The sequence below is a fragment of the Dendropsophus ebraccatus genome, chromosome 4, assembly GCF_027789765.1.
Source record: "Dendropsophus ebraccatus isolate aDenEbr1 chromosome 4, aDenEbr1.pat, whole genome shotgun sequence".
Lineage (NCBI taxonomy): Eukaryota > Metazoa > Chordata > Amphibia > Anura > Hylidae > Dendropsophus > Dendropsophus ebraccatus.
The window spans coordinates 18,649,910-18,674,264 of NC_091457.1; the positions used below are offsets into that span (position 1 = coordinate 18,649,910).

Sequence of the window (24,355 nt, forward strand, 5' to 3'; positions counted from 1 at the left end):
GTTCCAATGAGATAGAGGGATAGGCCATCCATATTAGAACCCTGGGGATTTCATGCCTTTATGGACCTTGCTAGGAGATAGATAGATAGATAGATAGATAGATAGAGAGATAGATAGATAGGAGATAGAGAGATAGATAGATAGATAGATGATAAATAGATAGATAGGCGATAGATAGGAGATAGATAGATAGATAGATAGATAGATAGATAGATAGGAGATAGATGATAAATAGATAGGAGATAGATAGGAGATCTTACAATCGTAATTACACTGGGTAGTTGTCTCACAGGGGCTTTAAACAAGGGAGAGGGCAAGCATATACCATGACCTTGCGGAAATCCTACTGAGCCTAGACCTAGTGACTACATTTGGTCCATGCAGGACTGTGTGATCTGCTTTGCTTTTAAATCCCGCAAAATAACCTGAATGTACGTGCTACCATGTTTCTCTAAAAATAAGACCTACCCCGAAAATAAGACCTAGCTTCATTTTGCAGGCTTTTTGGAGAAGGCTTGCAATATAAGCCCTAGTTACAGTCAGCTGACCAGTTCCCTTACACTGGGTGGCTGAGTATCAGCCAATCAGGGCCAGACTTTTATGCTCCACCCCCACCTGCTCAACATAAGCTGCAGGGGAGGCAGGAGGGGTTAGAAGATGTACAATAGGCGACATTGAATGTGGGGGTGACAGAGTGTATGTGGGACAACTACAGATGGGGAGGGAGGTATAATGTATGGGGGCCTTACTGCAAAGAGGGGTATGCATACAGTATGGGGGGGGATACACAGAATGGGGAAGGCCTAACTACAGTATAAGGAGCCTAAAAACAGTGCAACATACAATATGGTGGCTGACTAACGTATAGAGTGGGGGTACTGTGTATTTTTCCGATGACCTACCCAAAAAATAAGCCCTAGCCCTTTATCAGAGAAAAGAATAATATAAGACCCGGGCTTATTTTTGGAGAAAAACGGTAGTTGACCATCTCCACTGCAACACGCTCAAAGGGCCCACTGCCAGTAGGCCACAGTATATGTCCATACTACTAGAGCTAACTTACCAAGAGGACTTCTTCTAGATCCTTGATTTTATTCTCAAGTGCCTGAAGTTCAGGGAACTGCCCCCGATAGTCGTCCAGTGATGAACTCAAGGAATTAATCGCCTCATCCAAACCAGAGTCAACAATCTTCCTTTTTGTGGAGTCAGAGGTTAATACTTCACAGATGGGGCTCTCCCTCTCTTCGGGAACAGTGTCCAAACATGGAGCATTAATGGGAGAACAATGAATCGCCGGCCGCAGTGGTTCCGTCTCAACCACTTCCTCCAGCACAAGCTCCGGCTCCTCCGCACAAGGCACTACCTCCGCTACTGGAGTTTGTCCATTCGATGATTGACCGAAATCAATGATCTCCTGCTGTAGACCCGATTCTGGTTTTACGTGTAGCATTTCACTTTCCTCCTCTTGAACACCGGCCGACTGTACAGTGATCTGTAAATCATCGACTTTTTCACAACTAACAGGAACAGCAGCAGCAGTGTTTTCAGAGACTACGTCCGTGTCCGATGGTAGTGTTATCTGAGATTCATCCAAGGTGGGGAAGTCTGAACCCGAAGCGTCAAAGCTTACTTCACTGATATGGCTTAATGTCCTAGAGTATACTACATGACCATTGGCCACAGATTCTTTTGTCGATGCAACGTTTTCGTTAACCGATTTGCCACCGCTTTCCACCTCCTGGATGGAAGTATCAGCTGCAGTGTCCGTGCTCTCCTCTTTTTGTGTAAAGGATATTTCTATGTCTGGGGCGGATGCCTGAAGTTCGGGTTGGACAATGTTCTTGGGAGCGTGCCGGACACTGCTAGATAACTGTGGGCTGGAGGAATCATCGGAAGATTCAGAAGAAATCGACCAGGCGGCTCCATTTTCTAAGTCTTCCTGGCGTCGTATCATATTCTAGAAGTATGCAAATTAAAAAAAAAAAAGATTAAATTTCAATTATGTAAAGGTGATCTCTGGGACTTTATTGATAACCTTACTTAAAGGAGAAGTCTGGGGGTTGGGGGTAAAAATATCATTACGGGCAGTGAGAAAATTACAGGAAAAAAAAAAAGACACTATGCCTATCGCTTCCAGTGCCAGCGCGGTGCCACATCACTAAGCTCCCAGACCCTGTTGGCTGTCATCTTCTCCCAGGTAAGTCACAGCCCGCGTTTGACATCACAGATGGATGGGATTTAGCCTGCTCAGCCAATCAGCGACTGCAGCGGTGTCCCGCCCCAGTCCTTGTCTGGTTGAGCGGGACACTCGTCAGCAGAGTCCTGACATAGCCGGAAAGGAGCTCAGAAGACAGCCGGCAGCGTCTAGGAGTGGGACACGGCTCTGAGCTGGCACCAGGATTTCCCCTTTAAAAAAAAAAAAAAAAAAGGCCATCAATACCTGATCAGTGGGGGGGGGGGGGCGGGGTCAATACCTGGCACTCCCATGGATCAGTTGTTTGGTAGCGGTAGACAAAGTCAAAAGAGATGGAGGCAGATGGCTGTAGTGGTCATGCTGGATTGAGAGGCTCTAGTAACCAAGCACGCCCACTACAGATGCACAGACTAATGCACATTTCCATTATATTCTTTGTAGCAAGTGTGACTACCAGAGGCTTTCAAAGAGGATAAGCGGTGAACTATCCAGTAGCGATGAGTAAACGCGAGCGTGCAGAATATGATTACTGGTGGTTGAAGAAGTTGCATGCAGCCCTATAAAGTCTATGACTGTATCCATGTTTTCTGGGCAGACTTAGGGCTACATCCAACACTAATCCAATGCTGCACGCTCGAGTTTGGACGAACCACAGTGTGTTCAAGGTTTGCTCATCTCTACTATCCAACTATCCATTAAAGCTTCTACAAAGCAGAATATTTCTGGAGCAAACTTACATAGTAGTCCTGCTCATAAGTATTAATATGGACAGAGGAGACATCATTGCACGAACTGCAAGTCTGAGACAATTTGTCACTTAGCGTGTCTCGAAGCATGACAAGCATTGGCCAGCTGTGCTTTCCCAGATCTGGCAACAAGGAACTCTTTCCATGGGCATAAATAAAAAGAATAAGCATCATACAGGGGACAGAATAATAGCAGGTACATTACGGTGGGGGTGGGGTGGGTATGCATTTTGTTGGAACGGGTACCTTCAACAGTATTGGCATGAGCGGATATGGACCAACTTTGTATCCTAAGGATATTGTAACATGTGCAAAACACTCACAAAAGTACAGATAATAGCACTTCAAGGAAGTAAAACTTAAAGCATCAAAACTACTATTTGTATGCTAAAGGAGGTCATGTGAACACCAACCAGGTTGATCTGTTTCTGTCCTTTGTTTCACAGTGAATACAGGGGGCCGTTAATCATGTTTGGCATTGTTCTCTATTTTGTAACCAACTTTTATTGTATTCTTGTGTCATTTCTATGAAACAACAAGTACAGTGGTCCCTCAACTTACAATGGCCTCAGGTTAGAATATTTTCAACAAACAATGGCCCTTTCTGGACCATCGTTACTGGAGTCTAGTCTCAACATAGTACATACAATAGTACAGGCAGTCCGGATCTGCAACACGTGAATAACTGGATGATTGACCAATAAAAGTGGCCATTTTACTGGTAAAACCCCAGTATTAGTGAAGTGCATGCAGTGAATGGCCATCTAGTATCTTCTCTCTACAGTACAGTGTGATACTACATGTCCTGTACTGCTGTGTCTAGTATCTCCTCTCTACAGAACAGTGTGATACGTCATGTCCTGCACTGTTGTGTGTGTCTAGTATATGCTCTCTACAGTACAGTGTGATACTACATGTCCTGTACTGCTGTGTGTGTCTAGTAGGCCCCTCACTCCTCATGTACTGTATGGATAATTATATGTATATCTCTGTGATCTCTTCTCTACAGTACAGTGTGATACTACATGTCCTGTACTGCTGTGTGTGTCTAGTATCTCCTTTCTACAGTACAGTGTGATACTACATGTCCTGTACTGCTGTGTGTCTAGTATCTCCTCTCTACAGTACAGTGTGATACTACATGTCCTGTACTGCTGTGTGTCTAGTATCTGCTCTCTACAGTACAGTGTGATACTACATGTCCTGTACTGCTGTGTGTGTCTAGTAGGCCCCTCACTACTCATGTACTGTATGGATAATTATATGTATATCTCAGTGATCTCTTCTCTACAGTACAGTGTGATACTACATGTCCTGTACTGCTGTGTGTGTCTAGTATCTCCTTTCTACAGTACAGTGTGATACTACATGTCCTGTACTGCTGTGTGTCTAGTATCTCCTCTCTACAGTATAGTGGGATACTACATATCCTGTACTGCTTTGTGTGTCTAGTAGGCCCCTCACTCCTCATGTACTTATGGATAATTATATGTATATCTCTGTGATGTCTGATTTTTGTCTATGTATGTACCCCCAGAATTGTAAAGTGCTCCAGAATCTGTTGGCGCTATATTAACAAAAATTATTATTAACTATTATTATCTCTTCTCTACAGTATAGTGTGATACTACATGCCCTGTACTGCTGTGTGTGTCTAGCATGGGCGTAGCTAGGATTCATGGGGCCCCATAGCAAAAAACTGTACGGGGCCCCATGAATCCTGTACGCTCCCCCCCGCGCGCCAAACACAGACAATGACGCACATATACACACACAGAGGCACCATTAACATATATACAGATACGCCACTGACATACACACATATATATACGCTGTAATGTGATTACACTAGTGCTGATGTATACACCATGAATAGACTGTACACAGGGAAATCATCTCAGTGTAATACGAAATACTCAACCAGAAATAAAATAAAATGCAGCAGATATTAATGGTGGGTTCTTTTATTAGAGCCCAGCATTAATAGAAGCTGCTGCAGAACATCTTTGGGAGCAAACCTGTCAATCACTTGAGACACTACTGACATACACAAACACACATATACACCAGTGTTACAGACATATATATATATATATATATAATGTCTGTAACACTGGTGTATATGTGTGTGTATGTATCTGTGTCATATATATATATATATATATATATATATATATATATATATATATATATAGCCACAGATACATACACACACACACACACACACACACACCAGTGTTACAGACATTGCTGACATACACACACACATATAGCCACAGATACAGGCACATGCTGACATATAAATATACACACAGATACATATATACACACACTGATATATACATATACCCACAGACACATATATACACTCACTGATACACATACACAGCACTTACAGCTCCCAGGCTTCCCCTCCTCCTCCTGTAGTCCGGGCTGATCTTCACATAGGTATTGAGCACCTTTGGGTCATGTGACCCAAAGGTCCTTCATCCCTCTCCTGTGCAGTCTGGCAGGTCCTGCTCCTCTGTTCAGCCCACTCACCCGGCACTAGAGTCAGTGAGGGGGCTGAACAGTGCAGTGGGGGTCCCTCTTCCTCTCTGGACCCCTGGGGGAGCGGGGTACCTACCATGAAGGCAGGGCAGGCTTCCTCGGGCCCCCTTCATGCAGGGGCCCCATAGCAGTCGCCTTCCCTGCCTTCATAGTAGCTACGCCACTGGTGTCTAGTATCTCCTCTCTACAGTACAGTGTGATACTACATGTCCTGTGCTGCTGTGTGTATCTAGTATCTCCTCTCTATGGTATAGTGTGATACTATATGTCCTGTACTGCTGTGTGCGCCTAGTATCTCCTCTCTACGTACAGTGTGATACTACATGTCCTGTACAGTGTGATACTACATGTCCTGTACTGCTGTGTGTGTCTAGTATCTCCTCTCTACGTACAGTGTGATACTACATGTCCTGTACAGTGTGATACTACATGTCCTGTACTGCTGTGTTTGTCTAGTATCTCCTCTCTACAGAATAGTGTGATACTACATCTCAAGAGGTGCTGGTCCCAGAGGTGCGAGTATATGCCATCAATGTCCCTGAAGGGAATACCCCTTTAAAGAATGAGTAGTCTTCTGCAAGCTCACCCTTATATGTCCTATATAAAACCAGTCCCTGCCAAAAGGGCTACTTACATAAAATGCTTGTTCCCGCAAGGAGGGGGTATCTGGAGGACTAGGATTATATGTGGAAAACCGCTTGTTGACAGTAGAAGTTTTATTTACAGTACTGGCCGCCGAAGGTTGGTCTTCCTTGTCAAATGGACTGAAAAATAAAATCATACATGAACATTTACAAAAATAACGCAAAATATAAAAATTACAAAAATATTAAATACACGTATTTAAAAGTATTAACTTTAATAAATAAATAATTAAATATTAATTATTAAATGTTATTAATTAAATATTATTATTATTATCATCATCATTGTTATTAAGCCCTGAATGTCTGAGCAAGAGCTACTACTTCCCAAACTATTGATCTATATGTTAACGTTACATTTAAAGGGGTTATCCAGTGCTACAAAAACATGGTCACTTTCTTTCAGAGACAGCACGACTCTTGTATCCAGTTCAGGTGCGGTTTGCAATTAAGCTCCATTCACTTCAATGGAACTGAGCAGCAAAACCTCACCCAAGCTGGAGACAAGAGTGGTGCTGTCTATGGAAGTAAGCGGCCATGTTTTTGTCTGCTGGATAACCCCTTTAAAAAAAAATAGTTTCAGAATATATTGGATATATTTCTGCAAATTTATTCAGTCTTCCACCATTATGGTATATTAGACTGCTGTTGCTGTTTTAAGCAAAATCGTGGTGCAGAATAAAAAAAATTGATAATAATTAAAAAAAAAATTATAATTATATATATATATATATATATATATATATATATATTATACTATATATATATATATATATATACATACATATATATATATATATATATATATACACACATATATATACATATACATACATATATATATATATATATATACACACACATATATATATACATACATATATATATACATATACATATATATATACACATATATATACACATATGCATATATATATATATATATATATATACACACACACATATTATACACATATATATACACACACACACACACACATACATACATACATACATACATACATACATACACAGCCTTATCAATCAGCAGCCCTTGTATGTGTCTTAGCTATTCTCTGCCCACCTCACCATCTGGTCTTTTTAGCTCAGAAATCCCCTTTATGTCCGCTATTGTTCGCACAGGCTGATCCATCATGACACTAAAACCACTGACAGGTGCAGTAAATTACATGGATTACCAGGTGACAATGGCGCCTGTCATGGGGAGGGATATGTAAAGCAATAAGTGACCGCTCAGTGTTCAAAGCTTAAAAATGGCTGAATGGGTCTACCCAGCTCCAACACTCTTATATCTTCTCTTTATGTAGATTTGTTTAAATCAACACAGAAGCAGGAGCAGACTCTCTTATGTTAATACTTAAAAGGGTAATCAACTGGTGGCAGAAAGTTATACTAAATCATTCAGGTCTTCCAGTACTTATCAGCTGCTGTATGTCCTGCAGGAAGTGGTGTAATCTCTCCAGTCTGACACAGTGCTCTCTGCTGCCACCTCTGTCCATGTCAGGAACTGTCCAGAGCAGGAGAGGTTTTCTATGGGGATTTGCTACTGCTCTGGACAGTTCTTGACATGGACAGAGGTGGCAGCAGAGAGCACTGTGTCAGACTGAAAAGAATACACCACTTCCTGCAGGACATACAGCAGCTCGCACCAGTTGTTTTGAAAACATTTTTCTCTGGAGGGCCCCTTTAACGCTTTGGTCACCTGACCTTTAACAAAAGCATATCCCTGTTCTGAGCAAAAGTGGTCACAGGTGGGACAACGGGTGAACTAGTGACGGGAGCATAGGCTTCTCTATTCATTCTGATCGAAAAGAAGAGCTTCAGTATCAAAAGTCTGCTAATGTTCCAAAAAAAAACCAAAAAAAACAATGATAATGACAATAGTCACAGTCGACTCTGCTGCCTTCACTTACTTCCAGTTGACCTCCAAATTTAGTTTGATTGTTCCCAAATCGTTAATATCCACCGCTACCACCTGGGGAAGGGCTGCAAAGAGATCTTTCGTTTCACACGAGACACTGCCCACAATGACATGGTTTGCTAGGCTCTTCAATTCAGTGACCTGTAATAAGAGCACAGTCCGTTATGCTTAGAATTGGACTTTATTAGTGACAGATCATCTTCATTGATTAGGCGTTGACTCCCAGTTTGCAGCATCACCCTATTTACAGTGAACAGAACTGGGAGTAGACAGCGCCATACATTGTGTAGTGGCCGTGCTGGGTTACTGCAGCTCAGCTCCTACTGAAGTGAATAGAGGCCAAATTGCAGTAACTCAGCATGGCCACTATACAATGTATGGAGCTGTCTGCTTCTGGCTTAAAGCGAATGTATCGTCAGGAAATGACATTTTTTAAATAAAATATTTACATTGAATATATTTAAGAATTTTTGGTGCCGTTTTTTCTCATTTTCCATTTCCCTATCTATTTTGTAGTTTTTATTCTCATGACTGGGACTAAAACTAAGCTGAGACTTCCTGTTTTGTCTGTGGTGATAAGAGGAGGCTGCTGTAAAGTGATCTGTACAGCATTGCAGCATCATGTGACACCAGTAGATAGAGGAGACAATAGCAGCAGCTCGCTGTAAAATGACCTTTTCAAAGGTCACAGAGCAGGCTCGATGAACTTTCACATTTATCTCAAGGGCACAGACTATTGTCGTCTATGTCTATGAGTCTTGCTGTGAAACGTGTCACTAAATGCTGTTAACGTTACAAATGTACCATGTACAAAAACCGAAGTAAATCGGATTGGGTATAACATCTTCAGATGGGAATACCCCTTTAAGATCATATTATTTCCTAGTCTTTTACCATCCCCATTGTAACTGTGTAAGCAATAAAGCAAGAAATGACTTTTAAGGGAAAATTTATTCACAGCAAAAATGATCTCGTATAAACGCTGCACTTTATGGCATGTGCTGAATTTATACAGAAACGAATCATAAAAATGCCTGAACCCAGCAGGCGGCCGTGAGTGACCGAGGCCAAGAGAGTCTCCATACCTTTATAGAGAGGAACTCTGTGATTAGAGGAAGAAACACCATGTCCTCGCTGTCCCAAACCTGCTTGCCATTTACTTCTATGCGTCCCTTTAATTTCCAGCGTTGTCGGCCATACTTCATAAAAATCTACACAACATAAATCAAAGATTCAATTAAAAGACTGCAGCAACAACGAGGAACTGTTGTGTGTCTAACACCAGGGTCTGGAGGGTTCCAGGTAACTGAACTACAGAAGCGAGAGGTGCCTGTACACCTTCACTATCTCTCCCATCCTCACATACATGACCATTAAGGCACTGCCCATAGAGAAAGGTAAGTCACAGCCAGAACATTCTAGTGCTGGCTTGTCTGTCCGAGAACAAAGGGGTCAGTTGGGCTCTATTCAACAATTCTATTTTTATCTTCCGTTAAGTGGTCATGTCCCTCACATAAGCACGGCAGGTCATGGGGGGGGGGGTTAGGGCATAAGGCCAGCGGAGATGCTGGAGGATGACTTCTGCACCGAGACACTCACTGTCTGGGTGGAGATAGCGGGATAGATGGGGAGGCAATGGTAACTTGCTGTTTGAGAGCTGTTGAGTCAATCATGGTAGAAGCGGGGGATGGCTGTCTCTGTCTGGGGGAGGGGAGAAGTACAGGTCGAAGATGGTGCCAGCGGCTGCAGCATCGGGACACAGTCACTGCTGGGGGGCAGGGGTTAGGTCGCTGCCTCTGTCCGTGGTGTGTGGGGGGTACATAGTGCCGCGCTGAAGCACGTTCATTGTCGGGAAGGGGGGGGGGGGGCGTAGCTTGCATCAGAGTACCATGGCAGCAGGCCACGTGTTTTGCAGTGTGGTCTGTCTCCATGGTAGCTACACCACTGCTCCCAGCTATAATTCCATGCAGCAGTGACAGGTCCACCTTACCTCATACTGGTCTCCAGCACACAACCTTGCAAATCCTGCCAGTCCTAAATATGAGAACAAGAGGTAGTAAGTACAAGAGAAAAAACTCTTTTTCCCTCCTGTCCTTTATTTGAGCTAATGTGGAAACCCACCACCACTCTGCTATCTAACACTCAGAGTTCTTTTAACACACACAGATTATCTTACAGATTATTGAAGCCAAAGCCAGGAATGGAGTTGAAAAGAGGAAAAAAATCACAGTCTTTCCTTTATGACCTGTTCTCTGCTTATAGTCTGTTTTTGACTTTGGCTTCAAAAACTGTCATTGTAAAAAGGCACTGAGAGAACAGAAAGTCTGTCTGACCAAAGCAGCTAAATGGTAGGGAATTTTTAATAAAGATCTGAAAGGTTACTTTATTTTGCATTTAGGAACAAAACAATATATATATATATATATATATATATATATACATATATATATATATAGTATAAATGATGTCCTTTAAGAAGAACATGTGCAAGGGAATACTTACCCTTCATTTTAATGCGAAACTCCCCCAGCTGATTCTCTAAATCATTCTCCAAAACACACATATTCTGTAACGGAGCATGAGGATAAGAATTAACAACAAAATGGGCTAAAATTACACACACACACACACACACACACACACACATTATATATATATATATATATATATATATATATATATAACAGGGTTATCAAGGGTCAGGGCAGGGGCCAGGCTTACATCACCGCAATGGGGGATCACGGGGAAGGGGCAAGAAGTAAGCCGGGTCCCGCTTGGTGAGGAATATTTAAAAGGGTTGGTATGGTGCTAGTTCCCATCAGGTTATGAAACCATGTTACCTACAGGATATATGCATATTAAATTAAAGGGGTACAAAAAAAAAAATATTTTTTATCAAATCAACTGGTGTGAAAAATCCCCATAGAAAACCTCTCCTGCTCTGGACAGTCCTTGATATGGACAGAGGCTGCAGCAGAGAGCACTGTGCCAGACTCAAAAGAATACACCACATACAGCAGCTGATAAGTCCTGGTAGAATGGAGATTTTTTTTTAAAAATAGATTACAAATAGATTACATTTTTTTAAGTAAATTACAAATCTATATAATTTTCTGACACCAGTTGAATTAAATAAAATGTCAAAGTACTCCTTTAAAACATGCTTTCCTCTGTAGGCCTCGAGTTATTGGCGAGTCCTATAGTCTCAGTGTTCTGTATTCATCTATCACATCCCATTGGTTTTGCAGTTACAGATATAGTTATGCAGTACGTCACCTCTGTGTACTCTTTGTATCCTTTTCCAGCCTCGGTCATGCTCTCACGGGCCTCCTTGCTACTTGGAGAGGCTGAATAAGCCCTCACCATGTTATGTGCGCCATCTCTCAGTCTACGCTGGATACAGTAAGCTTCATATACTTCATCTATCTAAAGGGAAAAAAATAAATGTAATGTTCAATCTACCATACAACGTGTTGATTCCAATGAGGCTCACCAAACCTCAGTCACTTACAGTCACGGTCAAAAGTTTTGATTGGTCAAGGTCTGGATGTTCCAACCCCCACCAACTGCTGAACAGGGAGAAGTGCTCAGCTGAGTGCTTCATTGCCCAATCACTACTCTGACTCCTTGTAAGAGATGGGTTTCATAGCCTTGTACAGAACCAGACAGCGTTGGACTGGCCCACCAGAGGATTGGAGGATCCTCCGGTGGGCCCCCAGTTTTAGAACCTGCACTAACACTGACTGACAAGTCTTTTCTCCCTGGTTCTTCATTGGTGGGCCCCCAGGATCATTTCCTCTAGTGGGCCCCAGATACCCCAGTCCGACACTGGAATCAGTCTTCTGCAATGAGATGGATAGAGTAGCGAGCCAGTAAGAGAAGCTCTAAACCGTGTGCTTCTCCCTGCTCTATTTAGTGATTGGCTGAGGTATGAATACCCAGACCCAGATAGTTATTCCCCATCTTTAAAAGATGGAACGACCCCTTTACAGGGCAGAGCATTGACATGCTACCTCCAATAGGTGGCAGGAGAGAGCAAGCTCTTTAGGAGGAGGGCCACTTTGCATATTTCTTTTTCCCCAGTGGAGCATTGCATGGCCTAAAAGACACCCAATGCCTCAAAGAGAAAAGTACACCTCATTAGTCCAAACATCACACGGACGTTCTGAAAGGGAATAGAAAGACCACCAGGGGGCACCATAACAAGTATCCAGGCACAGAAACAATGACTCAATTTGAAACATTCCAATCAGAGATTGAGTAAGGCTGGGTTCACACTGCGTTTTTAGCATACGTTTAACGGATCAGTTTTTTTAACGGACAAAAAAATAGTGTCAGCAACGTTTTTGTGTCTGTCAAAAAAAAAACCGGATCCGCTTTGATCCGTTTTTTTATTATGAAGTCAATAAAAAAACGGATCAAAACGGATGCACACAAATGCACACAAAAAAAACGGCCTAAATCAATAGACATTTCTCTGTTTTGAAAACAAAATCAGCCGCGTGAAATCAAATATTCAAACAAAATTTTTATTAAAAAATTAAAAAAATTCTGGAATTAAGCAAATATTTTATAGAAAACTATAGTTCTTTTATACAAGAAATAAGTAACAAAAGTACTAACCTTACTTGTGTGGAATTCTAATTTTCGGATAAATCTTTCAATAGACTTTACTTGCTTTGTTAAAAAAGAGAACAGATGTATTTTTAGGTTTACAATGTAGACTGGAAAAATGATTTCCCATGCTTCTGTTTGTATGGGCAATCCACAGCATGATTCAACTAAACCAGACCCATAACCAAAGCTTAGTACTGAAACCCTCTGCGCTGCAGCCAACACTAAACAAGACCCATAACCAGAGCTTAGTACTGAAAACCTCTGCGCTGCAGCCAACACTAAACAAGACCCATAACTAGAGCTTAGTACTGAAACCCTCTGCGCTGCAGCCAACACTTATCAAGACCCATAACTAGAGCTTATAACTGAAACCCTCTGCGCTGCAGCCAACACTAAACAAGACCCATAACTAGAGCTTAGTACTGAAACCCTCTGCGCTGCAGCCAACACTTATCAAGACCCATAACTAGAGCTTATAACTGAAACCCTCTGCGCTGCAGCCAACACTAAAGCAGACCTGTAAAGCGTGTTGGGCTATGACAATATATGTGCCCCATATACACGGTGTGAACATATTCACTATTGCATTGTGTTTGAACCTCTCTACTTTTGTTACTACTAGGTCAATATAACAGAATACATGTTCTGTATGTCCAAGCCACAAACTGATCAACTTACCTTGTCCAAGTCATATAAAAAACCCTAAAAAAAAACAAAAAAACCCCTATTAATTAAATTATAATAAACTATAAATGTAACCTTGTTACACACAAACACAGCTGCCAAAGATCTGAAGCCAAAGCCAGAAACAGACTATAGACAGAGATAAGGTCATATAGGAAAGCCTGAGATTTCTCCTCTTTTCAAATCCACTCCTAGCTTTGGCTTCAAATCTTTGGCAGATAATCTGTCAGATAATCTTTCTGTGTAAATGGACCCTTAGGGTGCATTTACACAGAAAGATTTATCTGACAGATTTTGAAAGCCAAAGCCAGGAATGGATTTAAAAAGAGGATATGACCTGATCCCTGTTTATAGTCTGCTCCTTGTTTTGGCTTCAAAGATCTGTCAGATAAATCTGTCTGTGTAAACGCACCATTAGCCTTCCAGTCATCCAGCTGCTGTATGTCCTGCAGAAAGTGGTGTATTCTTTCCAGTTGAGAGAGCAGGAGAAGTTTTCTATGGGGATTTGCTACTTGCTCTGGACAGTTCCTGACATGGACAGAGGTGGCAGCAGAGAGCACTGTGTCAGACTGGAAAGAATACACCACTTTCTGCAGGGCATACAGCAGTTGATAAGTACTGGAAGACTAGAGATGTTTTAATAGAAGTAAATTACAAATCTCTGACACTAGTTGATTTAAAAATAAAAAACTTTTTTTTTTTCCGCTGGAGTACCCCTTTAAAATCACAGCTTATTGTAATGAGGGAATCGGTGCGGCTTCATGTTGCCCATTATTTTAGAGGGGTTGTCCAGCGAAAATCTTTTTCCTTCAAATCAACTGATATCAGAAAGTTATATAGATTTGTAGTTTACTTCTATTAAAAAATCTCAAGTTTTCCCATACTTATCAGCTGCTGTATGTCCTGCAGGAAATGGCGTTTTATTTTCAGTGCTCTCTGCTGACCTCTCTGGCCGAGACAGGAACTCTGTCTTGGTTTTCTATAAATCCCCATAGAAAACTTCTCCTACTCAGGACAGTTCCTGTCTTGGCCAGAGATGTCAGCAGAGAGCACTGTGTCAAGACTGAAAATAAAACACCACTTCATGCAGGACATACAGCAGCTGATAAGTATGGGAAGACTTGAGATTTTTTAATAGAAGTAAATTACAAATCTATAGAACTTTCTGATATCAGTTGATTTAAAAGAAAAAGATTTTTGCTGGAGTACTCCTTTAATCTCTCTACATCTAAACATACGACTGGTCCACTTAGTAAGGGTGTGAGTATAATAGACTATGAACAAAGAGAATGGCTTAATGCAGGAAAGTAATCTAGAACTTACCAGTCTGGAGTTCCTTTTGGATTCTTTGATCTGGATTGTCAGCTTATCCTGTTCGATTTGGTGAACTTCTAAGTATGCACTAAAAATAAAAAAAATTAAAATAGTATAGTATAGTCTATTGTCTCTGTTTACAGACCCTGGAGGAGCAGAAATACTGGCCCCAATCTCTCAACCAAAATATTTTTGCTGATTTTTTTTTTCAAATTCTCCATTTTACTATCTATATTATAAAAAAAAAAAAAAAAACTGAAATCCTGCAGTTTTAATTCTGACCACTAGGCCTAAAACTAAGCTGAGACTTCCTGTTCCGTCTGTGATAAGGAGGAGGGTGCTGAAAAGTGACCTATATACCCTTAGGGTACTATTACACAAATCGATTTTTCGAGAATCAACGATTAACGATAAACAAACGCTATGGCGAACGACCTGTAATCGTTCACCCAATTACAAGGAACGATGATCGTTACTTATGATCGTTCTTGCTCTCGTCCTGTTGTCGCCACTGCATTTGCCGCTACTGAAAAACGTCTTATTACATGCAAACAATGAACAATAAAAATATGTCCAAATTCTATTAAACGAAAAACGATTTCTCGGTTGTTTAATCGTTGTCTGCTATTATGCGATTTGAACGATAATCTGCGATTATCGTTCAAATCCGGTGATTTAACGATTTTTTTGAACGATAATTGTTCTGTGTAATACCACCCTTAGGCTGGGCTCACACTATTCACTGTTCACACTATTTTTGCAATCCGTTTTTTTTTTTAAAAACAGATGGAAAAAAACAGATTCATGTGTGTGCATCCGTTTTTCCATTGAACCCCATTCTAAAAAAAAATAAAAAATAACGGATCCGTTTTTTTAACGTACACAAAAACGTAGTTAGCTTATTTTTGTGTCCGTTAAAAAAAAAACAGATCCGTTTTGATCCTTTCCTTTATAACGGAATTCAACGAAAAAACGGATCAAAACGGATGCACACACATAAATCCGTTTTTCCCCATCCATAGTGTGAACCCAGCATTACAGTGAAACAAGAAGACAATAGAAGAGGATCATAGCTCAGTCTTCCCTTTTTTTAAAAGTCACTCAGTAATGTTAGCCATTCATGTTAATGGGATAGGCCCTGTCCGTTGTTGTTTATGCTCATGGGGCTCACTGTAAAGCAGGGATTAGTGAACCTCTTCAGGCACAATGGGAATTGTAGTTTTGCAACAGCTGGAGGGCCGAAGGCTCCCCATCCCTGCTGTAAAGCACATTACTAAATACTGTTTAAAAAAACAACACTAGCAATATGGCGGCCTCTAAAATAATGTACCAAAAAATTTAATTAAAAAAATATACTGTTCTGTCAATAAATCCCACTAACATAGTGAGAACATACCCTTAGCTCCAAAGCGATGCTACACACTTTCTTTTCTCTTAAGTTTTCTTACCCCAGTCCCTTCTTTAAAGCATTATAGACCTCATCCACTCTGTCAGGCTGAGGCACCTTAGGAGGAGGGGACTTGTGCGACATAGAGAACATTCTACGAACTTTGGATCCAGACCTTCGAGAAACTGTGGGTGTATGGAAGGGCTGACGGTGTCTAAAAGAAGAAATACTTAAAGTTAGATGTAATACTTGACTGTGGACTAATGTAAATTTCTTAAAAACAACTACATGAATATCTCTAGCCAACACGAGACATAACATAACGCCTACTGGGACTTTTAGGGGGAATAAGGTGTATTTACAGCATGCTGCCTTGTGACGGATTATGTTACAGAGACAGGGAGTGAAAGCAGCAGGTGCTGCAATCTCACTGTTCAATAGTCTGCAGCAAAAGGAGTTCTGCAATAGCTTTGGGCCGGTAACTGACAGGAGTGCTGGGGGAGGGGAGTAGGCAGGGTGGGAAGATTGTGATGGAGAGCTTAGGGAAAGCAATGCATTCTGGGAATTGTAGTACTGAGCAACTGCTCAACCAGTAAGTACAGGACTAAGATGCCAAACATTATTTTTTTTTGCTTCAAGCCCACTCCTCAAAAATTGCAAGCATGTACTAGCAGGGTCCTCTTTCCTCTAGTTTCAGTAATTAGTATCTAATTTGCCCCAAATGCATTAAAACAACAAACAAGCAAGTACTCACCTGGCCTATTCTGCTCCGGACAGCACACAGGTCTTCCTTCTGGAGTGGACGTCACACAACCACTGCATGACTGAGTTTGCGGACCATAATTCTGCCAGCATGGTACCCATCGCTGAGCGGTAATGCCAGGAGTACAGCCTGTTCTGATGTCACATGACCGCTGCAACCACTCCAGAAGGAAGAAGAATCCTATTCTCCTGCATATTAGGAGAACGGCTAAACAGAATGAAGTAAGTAATCCATCTGTTCAGCATTTCTGTCACTAGTTTATTCCGGCCTCATTTAGGACTGAATAAACCTAGTGACAGATACCCTTTAAAGAACATGAGTAGTCCCTCTAAAGTCCTAGGACATGCTTACAATCGCCTAGAGGTGCCTTAAAAAGTGCAGTGTGCCACACAAGTAGTACACAAGATATGGTCTATTGCCGGTCCTAAAAGAAATGGGGCCACACAAGCCATTCCCTTTGGGACATGCAAGAATTTAGGACTGATGGCTTCCAACTTGCTCTTGGCTTCCACTTGGCCAGTGTCCACCAAGGAGCCAGGTAAGTGGTTCCTCCTCCTTACAGAGAGGCGAAGAACTAGTATACAGATATAAATACATTTCTACAACAACAACAACAAGCCTCCATCAAACAGGATCTTACTCGGATGCCAAGAGCCAACAAATGTTATTATGACTCAGGAGACTCGTGCTGTGTCGGAGACATGAGGAATCTGAGGTCTTTAGTCGGCCTACCAGCAATGGTTGCCAAATAACACAGGGCAATTAGCCTTCATTGCCTGGATACTGTTGCTTCGATAGAGACTTGACTGTGCAAATCGATTTCCAGATTGACTTCAAACAAGCCCTACATGTCCCCGAGGATCTGTGTTGCCTCTGGTGGATACTCGTACTGTCAGTATACATTTGATCTTCATGATATAAGGAGATGTTTGCATAGTATGCCATGTGATATTTATCCAACTTTATGTTTATATGTTTACATATTTGTAAATTTATAAAATTTTACCAAAAATAACCCTAAAGAAAAAAAACAAACTACATTTTGCCCCTAGGTGTCTCTTTTCCCCTTTACCTTCCTGTTCACTGGCTGTTAGGATAAGTTTGTCTCTAGTAACAGCTAAGTCAGGACAGAACAAGTGGAGGCGGGGCTTAGATTGTGCTATGTGCAGTAGAGGGAGAGCTCCAGATTATCCACTCTGTTCCTGAAAGGTAAATTCAGGCTTCCCTGCCATTTGTAACCACATATTCTGGACAGCTGTGCCTTATGTAAATACCAGTGTATCTAGTGCTGTATGTCCACAGTGCTCTTCCTCTCCCTCCTCCCCTTAGCTTGTCAGATGTATTTTAGGGCTCAGTGTAATCCCTTACTTGCTGTAACACACAGCAGAGAAGAAGTAGGTGCTATGTTGTGCTGTAATTGGCCCGAGAAGTAAGGAAAAGAAAGACCTGTGTGTGCACTACTGGCAACAGCCCAGCTCTGTGCACAGAAATATCTGAGCACCATGGAGAAGCTATCTATATATCTACCTATAAACCTCTATATAGAAAAAAAACAACAACACAAAATATACACAGGAAAGAGCAAAATCCCATAACACAAATCAGTTAAAGACTATAGAGATTAATAAGACATGGTGACAATGGACAAACCTTGTCTTATCGTAGTTTGAGTTAACACCTGCAAACGATTGACTTCTAGTAATGGACGTGGATATGACCCTCGAAGACTGCACGGAGAGGGACATGGTGGAGTGGGCCTTGTGGGTGCTCCCTAAAAGAGAGAGGGGAAAAAAAAAAACACATTAACACGTCTTCCAATGAAACAATTATGGAACAGAAATACTTAACTTGAAGACAATGGGGGAATTTATCAAACATGGTGTAAAGTGAAACTGTCTCAGTTGCCCCTAGCAACCAATCAGATTCCACCTTTCATTTTCCAAAGAGTCTGTGAGGGATGAAAGGTGGAATCTGATTGGTTGCTAGGGGCAACTGAGGCAGTGTCACTTTACACCATGTTTGATAAATCTCCCCCAATGTGTTATGAGGAAATAATTTTTTGAAGAATTTGTTCTATATTTTTTTTCTGTTATCTAGATTGTAAAATAATCCTGAAATTCTGCAGTTTTCATTCTCACTACTAAGCCTAAACCTAAGCTAAGGCTTCCTGTTCTGACTTTGATGATAAGAAGGAGGCTGCTGTAAAGCGATCTGTACAGTAAAAGGGGACACCACTAGAAAAAGAAGACAATAGATGAAATTCCACTGCAGTACTAGCTGTATGATCTTTGCAGCCGCATCCGTGCACGCCTGCATCAGAACTCCCCACTGCACACTATGGAGCGTACGGCTGCAGCTGCTCGCTCCATAGTGTGCACTAACAGGGTTTTCTGCGGCCGCTATTCAATGAATAGCGGCCGCAGAAAACTGACGTCAGTTGTTTGCGGCACCGCTAGGGATCCTGGCCAGAGCGTACGCTATGGGGGGATTTACAAAGCGTACGCCTCCCGTGCGCCCCACTTGCCCGATGGGCGGGCTGGCAGAGCTTGCGGGAGCGTGATGAGGCGGGGAGGAGGCGTGGCCTCCTCCCGTGCCTCATTTATCATGATTTACGCCTGCTCGCAGGCGCAAATCTACCCCATGCTGGAAGGTGTAAATTTGGTACGCCGGGCAAAGATTCGGGCACCTAGCCGGCCGGATTCACTAAGAGGCGTACGCCTCTTAGTGAATCCTGCCATGAAAAAGGGACGGGGCTTAATATAAGACCGGCGTACTTGTACGCCGGTCTTCATTAATCCCCCCCCTACGTGTATATGTTCCGGCCAGGATTCCTAGGCCGCAATGGCACATATAATTCTGTATAAATCACGGCCGTGGTTTTACGAAAATATACGGTCTCTGAACATAGCCTAATAATGTACAATAATTTAATAAAAAAAAAAAAAATCTGAAAAATAATCAGAATAAAATAAGATAGAGAAGAAAGTCAAACGTTCCAGTAAAAAAAAAAAAATAAAATAAAAATTACGACATCTAACATGCATGTGGGGGTTGCTGACTTTCCAATGAGAACAGGGGAGAAGGATCAGGCATCTTAGTTTTCAGCATCCCTTATAATACAGTCTTTACATTATATTATAGTCTTTTGCATATTTTAAAAATGTGCCATCTAGGCCATGGAGAGAAATGCCTAAAAGTGATGAAGAAAAAGAATTAAAAAAAGGAATAGCTGGCACTTCTGTAGATTAGTGAAGCTGTCCCATTATAATGCAGCCCTCAATGATGCCAAGAATGATGCAAGCCTCCAATGTATTCTAATCTCCAAACTCTAATTTACATAGATAGATTTCTCAACGTCGCCCTGCAGAGCTTCCCTTACATTAAGAAATGTGCTCTCTGTTCTATAAATGACCCGGCAATTACATATCATAAATCAAGATATAAATATAGCCGCCTAATAATTCATATGTCTGCAATAATTAAAAGGTTTCTTTATTCTGCATATCATTCAAGATGCATCATAGTGTATATACCAAGGAACTTATATCAATAGGATACATAAAGCTTACATGTTAAGAAAATGTAGCAAGTGCTCTCTGCTGCCACCTCTGTCCGTGTCAGGAACTGTCCAGAGCAGTAACGAATCCCCATAGAAATCCTCTCCTGCTCTGGACAGTTCCTGACACGGACAGAGGTGGCAGCAGAGAGCACTGTGTCAGACTGGAAATAATACACCACCAGCTGCAGGGCATACAGCAGCTGATAAATAATGAAAAACTTGAGATTATTAAGTAGAAGTTACAAATCCATATAACTTTCTGATACAACTTGGACTACAGCAACGCAGCCACGTCATTGTATGGGGCTCTAGCGGGTTCATATGAAGGGCTGGCGAATTCGCTGTACAGATATAAAAAGCCGGGTGATGCCCCCCTGCTTCCGGTAAGAACGGTGGTGGTGGCGTGGGCTCATTCCCAGAGGAAATTGACTGATGCTACCGTTTGGCTGTCACAAAAAACTCCTCTGTGGCTGAATCCCCATCTGCCTCGCTTAGCCGGACATCCAGCGATGAGATATTGGACGGATAGGGGATTAAAATATTTGGGACAACTATTCTCTGGGTCATCTGGGCTCCTGTCGGCTCGGGATCTGCAGACCTCGCTGGACTGCCCTCCAATTCATCCATTTAGGTACCTGCAGTTGGGACAGTTGGTGCAGGCTGAGTTTGGGACAGGTGCTGTCACCCTAGCGGAGTCTACTCTGGAGACCCTGTTGCGAACGGAAGATCTGGACAAACCCCTGACTAATATTTACACCCTTCTTCAGTCTGTGAGCCAGAAACCATACGATAAAGCGTATACTAAATGGCTAGTGGATATCCCTGAACTCACGGCTGATGACTGGGAAGATGTTACGGATTACTTTCTGTCCTCTGTTGTGAGTGCCCGTGACATTCTGATACAGTTTAGATTTTTGCACCGGGTCTATTACACCCCGGCCCGCTTGAAACTGTTGGGAATGGCATCTGATGACAACTGTTTCCGTTGCCGGAGCGACACGGGAACTTTCTTACATTCAGTGTTTTCGTGCCCTAGGGTGCTACCTTTCTGGTATTCGGTACTATTGTTTTTGAATCAGCATTTTGAGTTTCCTAGGATTCTATCTCCCCAGGTATGTTTACTGGGTGTTATAGATACCGTGGTTTTTGGAACGTACCGGCGTCTCTTTTTCCGGATTTTGTTATTTTGTGCCAGGAAGGTGGTGATTATGGCATGGAAGTCTCCTGAAACCCCGTCGCTCTCGCAATGGAAAACACTAGTGAATTCCTATGTTCCCTTATATAGGGTGCTGTATCAAAAGAGGAACTGCCCTAAAAAATTCGATAACATCTGGATGCAGTGGTTGGCGGTACCTGATACTGCTTCACCGGTGCAGGTTTAATTGGAGGAGACTGGTACCCCCGCGGGGGTTGGGGTGGGGGGACGGGAAGGTTGCAGTGTATGGATGACGAATGAATGTGTTTATGGGTGTGATTGTTTTATTTGTAGTGAGGCTTAGGATTTGGGTCGCCCCAGTTCTGCTAAACTCAGTTGATTGGGCTGCTACGAAGAACAGAGTTTAGTCCTGGACTTGACTATCCTGTTATATATACAGACTGTCGGCTAACAGGTTATGTTTTCTCTTTCAATCTGGTGCATACCCTCTGTGCAAAGCTGTAATGCCCACGTGTACAATGCGTGACCCCAGGTTTATGGGCAGCCTCTAGATGGATGTCTGAAGTGTACTTTGTTATGAGATTGGTATTCATTAAAATTGCAAAAATAAAACCTTTTAAAAAAACTTTCTGATACCAGTTGATTTCTTAAAAAGAACATTTTTGCCAGAGTTCCCCTTTAAGTCCAGTGTTGGATTGGGGTATCTGGGGCTCACCAGAGGAAATTATCCTGGGGGCCCACCAATGAACAACCAGTGAGAAACGACATGTCAGTCAATGTTTGTGCAGCTTCTAAAGCTAAAGGCCTCTGGTAATGTATATATATATATACATACACACACACACACAAATATATGTGTGTAGACCTTGGTACACAATCGTCGAACTGTCCAATAGGCTCAGTAAGCAAACGACTAGCAGGTCGGCGCTTACACTGCTCATTGGGCTGTGTAATACGGCCTTTAATCTGTAGCTAATGACTGTATTGACTCATCTACTATATCACTGCACCCCTGGTTTCTTATGGTGTGTTAACACAGGCAGATGTATCTGACAGATTTTGGAAGCCAAAACCAGGAATAGATTTGAAAAGAGGATAGATCCCAGTCTTTCCTTTATGACCCATTCCCTGTTTATGGCCTGTTCCTGGCTTTGGCTTCAAAAATCTGTCAGATAAATCTGTCTGTGTAAATGCACCATTAGGCATCAGCCATAACTTAGTGGGAGGTTAAACTGTTCAGAATATATATATGTATATATATATATATATATATATATATATATATGCGCAACTGGTTATAAAAAAATTAAATCCTTGAATACTAATCAGAATTTCTAATACTAATTGAAGTGCAAGCTCACGTAGCTCATGTATCTAGCAGGTAAGGTGTGCAGAATCTGATGCTGAACTAAGCAGGAGCCGCTCTATAGTTTTAGTGAAATGAACTTCATGTAAGCGGATTAGCGGACTCGCAGCTGCTAACCTGGTGCTCTAAGGGACTGAAGACAGATGGCTTTTCTCTTATCTGCCCTGAAGCCTGCGTATTACACCCTTATCTTGTGACAGCTAATTATCGCCATTTACAAAGCCGCAAAAAACTAGTCTTTGTTGCCCATAACTGTACTGGTGAATGGGGAATCTTTAATGGAAATACTGGGAACTCCTATTCTGTACAATTGTTGGTGCCTTTAGTAAAAACCTTGGACTTGTTTGTTATAATATATGAATATATTGCATCGGGTCTCAGTCCTGATCGTATATTAGAGCAGGGTGAAGCACGCGGCTGTGAGCTTCACTCTCTGGCTGGCTGCCCAATCCAACTGAGGAGTCTCCTGTACGGAGTCATATTGGCCAGCGTCCGCCCTAGAGTTCTTAGAGGGGTGTTCCCAGCTCAATGAAAATTGTTAAAGTTCTAGGATCTCTCAAGTTAAATATCTTTGCAAATACAAATACATTCACTTAGCAAACTTGTCTCCTACTCCTGATATGCTGCTCTTACCCTGCCGTTGTTGACAGCTCGTTGTCTAGGTTACCGGCCACCAATCTGCTCTAAAAGCAGTGGTCAGAAGGAGTGTGCGTGTGTTATATATATATATATATATATATATATATATATATATATATATATATATAAATACACACATACATATATATATATATATATATATATATACACACACACACATATATATATATATATATATATATATATATACACACACATATATATATATATATATATATATATCTATATATATATATATATCTATATATCTATCTATCTATATAAACACACACACACACACATACACTATAGCTATATATACACCAGCCAGATCACTGCTTTTAGAGCAGAGTGGTGGTCTGTAACCTAGACAACGAGCTGTCAGCAATAGGAGGAAAGAGAAGCATATGAGGGAAGGCGACGAGCTTGTTAAATCATAGTACAGTGGCGCCTTGGTTTAAGAGTAAATTGGATTAAGAGCTTTTTGCAAGAAGAGCTCACAGTTTTTCAAAATTGTGACTTGGTTTAAGAGCATTGCTTTGGTTTAAGAGCTCCCTGTACTGGATGGGAGTGGGGGAGGGGCATGGTCTGCATAACGGGGTCTACAGCCCTGTACTCTGACCCAGGAAGTCTCCCTCATCCTCAAAATTATAGCAGATCCACTTCAGGCTGGGGCTCACATCAGGGGACAGGACTGTGGAGGTAATCTCTTCATAGCTGTAACCCCTCTCTCCCCGGTCAGAGATCGCTGCTATACTATGCCCACATCTGCCCTGCTCATTCCTTCCTGCAGT

The 24,355-nt window shown here is 41.8% G+C and overlaps 1 protein-coding gene across 3 annotated transcripts in view; it reads right to left on the reverse strand.

Annotated features, from left to right (window-relative positions):
- Positions 1–24,355, reverse strand: part of RIPOR1 (RHO family interacting cell polarization regulator 1) — a 66,119-nt gene that overhangs the window by 13,639 nt on the left and 28,125 nt on the right. For all 3 annotated transcript variants that reach the window (XM_069965220.1, XM_069965218.1, XM_069965219.1), the window contains exons 2-13: positions 18,492–18,612; positions 16,140–16,292; positions 14,701–14,779; positions 13,372–13,395; positions 12,700–12,753; positions 11,353–11,502; positions 10,579–10,642; positions 10,067–10,110; positions 9,162–9,287; positions 8,069–8,217; positions 6,125–6,254; positions 1,064–1,957 (exon numbers count right to left, since the gene is read on the reverse strand). In XM_069965220.1, coding sequence (XP_069821321.1) covers positions 1,064–1,957; positions 6,125–6,254; positions 8,069–8,217; positions 9,162–9,287; positions 10,067–10,110; positions 10,579–10,642; positions 11,353–11,502; positions 12,700–12,753; positions 13,372–13,395; positions 14,701–14,779; positions 16,140–16,292; positions 18,492–18,586 — 1,962 coding nt within the window. In that variant the 5' untranslated portion in view covers positions 18,587–18,612. The remainder of the gene's footprint in view (positions 1–1,063; positions 1,958–6,124; positions 6,255–8,068; positions 8,218–9,161; positions 9,288–10,066; positions 10,111–10,578; positions 10,643–11,352; positions 11,503–12,699; positions 12,754–13,371; positions 13,396–14,700; positions 14,780–16,139; positions 16,293–18,491; positions 18,613–24,355) is intronic.